Source organism: Montipora foliosa, chromosome 8, assembly GCF_036669935.1.
Source record: "Montipora foliosa isolate CH-2021 chromosome 8, ASM3666993v2, whole genome shotgun sequence".
Lineage (NCBI taxonomy): Eukaryota > Metazoa > Cnidaria > Anthozoa > Scleractinia > Acroporidae > Montipora > Montipora foliosa.
In genome coordinates, this window is record NC_090876.1 from 40034637 (window position 1) to 40037973 (window position 3337).

Below are 3337 nucleotides of genomic sequence, written 5' to 3' on the forward strand. Positions count from 1 at the left end.
ATCATAGAAATATTGTGTTAAATAACTTTTCGAAGTACGGTAGTGAATAATTGATTGCATGGTAATTGAGGTTGCTAACTAAAATTCAAGGGTCTTGATCAGTGTTTTTCATCCGTTTTTGAACTAACTGGAGTAATCTTGATCTAGATTTTCATTGGGTATCAAGATACATGCACCTGACCGAAATGGGGCACTCCGATTGGCTTATAACCGTATGAATAATTAATGAGTTTGAGAAGCAAATGTCTGAAGCCTCTTCCCGGACCTTAAGGCTCTAACATACAAGTGCGAGCTCGAGTAAAATGAGACGGACCAAATGTCAAAGAAAAATATGGCATTTAAAATGAAAGCCTTGTCCCGCCTATTTTCTGCTTAGCAGGGAATTAGTATACATTCGCTACTGTGGTTAAAACAATTGTACACAGTTTTATTTCTTTTCGGAGTCATTTCATTCATTCTTTCATTTATTCTTACTAATTCACTCGTTCTATCGTCAACATCAATCATTAATTCGTTTTTTCATATGAACATTGATACAATCAATCAATCATCGATTCATTCCTGCACAGTTACTGTGACTGATTTCTAATACGATTATATTGGTCCTATCATTTTGCTTACATTAAACACAAAATTATGAGTATTAGAATTTTTGGCTTCCATTCTATGCAAGACCTGCGCAAGACATCACGTTATACCTGGGGACTCCATCGCAGCATCTTGCAAGAGCTGCATCATAAATGGCTCCACCACAACAAGCGGGTCTTGTAAATCCTGCTTTGGAGTGCGCTGTACCGTCACAGCACAGTGAATTTATGGGATTGTACGAACTTGTCCCACAACAAAGGGGTGTTAATGCGTTCTTCGTTACAATAGTGCCCTCGCAACATAAGTTAGTTGCTTGATTGTAAGGGAAAGATCCACAGCAAGCTGTATTCGTTCCTTTGAAACGTGCGATATCCTCACAACAGAGGTGAGTTGCTTGGCTGTAAGGCTGGCTGCCACAACATGCTCCCATCGCCGGCTTTGGCCAAACGTTACTATCGCAGCATAACTCTGTAGCTCCATTGTACGCCCGATCTCCACAGCATCCTGCTTGGGGTCCTGCTACGAACTGCACGTTGTTGTCACCACAACACAGAGATACGTTAGCATCGTAGCCAGTCCTACCACAGCACCGTGGTAATGAACCAACCTTTGGTGTAGGATGGCTATCGCAACACAACTGAAGGGTTGCATCGTATGAAAATTCTCCACAGCAGCCCGGCTGGCCTGAGGGCTTGTAATTAAGGTTGCCATTGCAGCACAAAGTTGTGCTTGCATCGTACGAGTCACTCCCACAACACATTGGAATCCCTAGCGGCTTATTAGCTACGGTGCCTTCACAACACATCTGAGTGTTTGGATCGTAAGAACTACTCTCACAACACATGGGCGTTGCGCCTACCTTTGGCTCTACATTCCCATGGCAGCACATGTCCGTGGCAAGATTGTACATCACCCCTCCACAAGAGCCTTGATTCGCAGGGGCTTGACGTCGATGTCTGGCTTCCAGCATGTTTGCTAGTTATTTAGAGAGGTAAAAGCAACAAGTGAGCACGAATTATAATTGCAGATATACGTTAAATATGTTTGATATAGAGGAATTAAAGAATCCCTTTGCAGTAAATTACTCTAGGCTGTGCAACAATATTTGAGTTGCGGCTTGAAAATCAACTTTCTCTTTTTTGTACGAAGATATTTGTCATGGATTTGCAAACTGAGTAATTTGAATTTGATCAGAATCTCGGTTTTTTTGTTTCGTAGAGACTGGAATACCAGCATTTACAAAAGCTGTTTTTGCCCCATGCATGTAAGCTTTGATATTATAAAGTTGAGGCTTAATGACACGTTCCAAAACCTTGGGGGATATCGATATTCCAAAATTAAGAAAAATCGGCTAAAATGGGAAAGCCTTGACGGGATTTGAATTTACGGCTGATAATTCGAGGAAAGTGGATTATCTGGCCGGCAGAATTCCTCTCGTTCACTTTTTATCCAAGTATCCAGCGTTCATTTACATTTGTCCGATGGCGTTCCCTCAAACGAGGAAACTTTGCTGCGGAAACAAAAATTCCTTCCCAGGGAGCAAAAATGTTTCTAAAGTCAGAAACATGTTGTTTCCTCAGGAAATGCTTCGTCCCTTGCGCGCCTGGGGAACATTAAAAATAAACAAATAAGAAACCATATATTCCGCAACAGCGTTTCTCGTTTGCGGGGGCCTTAAATTTAGTTGTCCACTGCATAGTACATTGTTTCCGGTGTTCTGCGTATTTTTCACTTATGCCAAGTATAAAATTAATAAACGATTATTGCACATACCACTTTGGGACTCTCTCTTCATGGTGTCACTTGGGAAAGAGGCACATTGGCTAGCAAAGAAGCCGAACAAAACTGCATTCAAGCCAAGGGTGAAGGTAAAGAATTGCTTCATGACTTTCAGAGATCGCCTCTTCTATGTTCCAAGACGAATAACTCAGTTTTGACCATGGCAAGACTTTTGTACCATTTAAAAACCTCCTTAATATTGTTTGCAAAGATGTTTTCTTCTCAATATAAATATTGGAAACAAGATTCGGTTGATCAGTATCAAGTGTTTTTGTAAGTGTATTTGCATCGCCACGAACAACCGATAACTGCATTGCAAGTTAAAATTATTGGCTAGCAGTACATTCTACTTCAATCCAATGCGTAGATTCTTTTGTGGCTTTTTGTTTCACTGACAAATATTAAACGGATTAAAAAAAAAAAAAACGGAAAGTTAAACTGCAGATCCTTAATTGCAGTTTCCTTTTTCGAAAGCGTTAAACATAAAACGTTTTCGCACAAAAGTCGAGTAAACCTTCAAGAATGAACTGAAAAGGAATTTGAACAATATCGTTTTTACTTCGATATCCTTCTTTGACCCGCACCCGACAAGCTTCCGAAAATTTGTGGTCAGATCATGATCTTCTGAGAGAAGAATAAAAGTTCCAGTTTTCAGTTGTAACCGGTTATCTAGTTATTGCCTTTTCGTGGATAAAAGTGCGTATTTTTCCTTTTTTCGATTTTTAGTTATTTTGTAACATTGTTTGAAGTGTTAATTTTATTATACCAAGATACTAGGCATCGTATGGGAAAGCCTATCCAATCTACTGTTGTGGTTACAGACCTGTAACATTCTTTGCGGTTTATATTGCAAATAAGAGGTATATGATATCGGTTAACCAGTCCTTTCCCCATGTGGTTGCTTGCAATTGTTATTCTATGTTACTTAGCTTTGTTATTTTTAATTGTCAAATTACTCTTTAGTTATTGT

General features: G+C 39.6%; 1 protein-coding gene across 1 annotated transcript; it reads right to left on the reverse strand.

Annotated features, from left to right (window-relative positions):
* Positions 1 to 406: 406 nt before the first annotated feature.
* On the reverse strand, positions 407 to 2896 carry LOC137967361 (galaxin-like). The gene is made up of 2 exons (XM_068813895.1): positions 2362 to 2896; positions 407 to 1563 (listed from the first exon to the last, which is right to left on the reverse strand). The coding sequence occupies exons 1-2, from the start codon at positions 2471 to 2473 to the stop codon at positions 665 to 667; spliced, it is 1011 nt and encodes a 336-aa protein (XP_068669996.1). The 5' UTR covers positions 2474 to 2896; the 3' UTR covers positions 407 to 664.
* Positions 2897 to 3337: the final 441 nt, after the last annotated feature.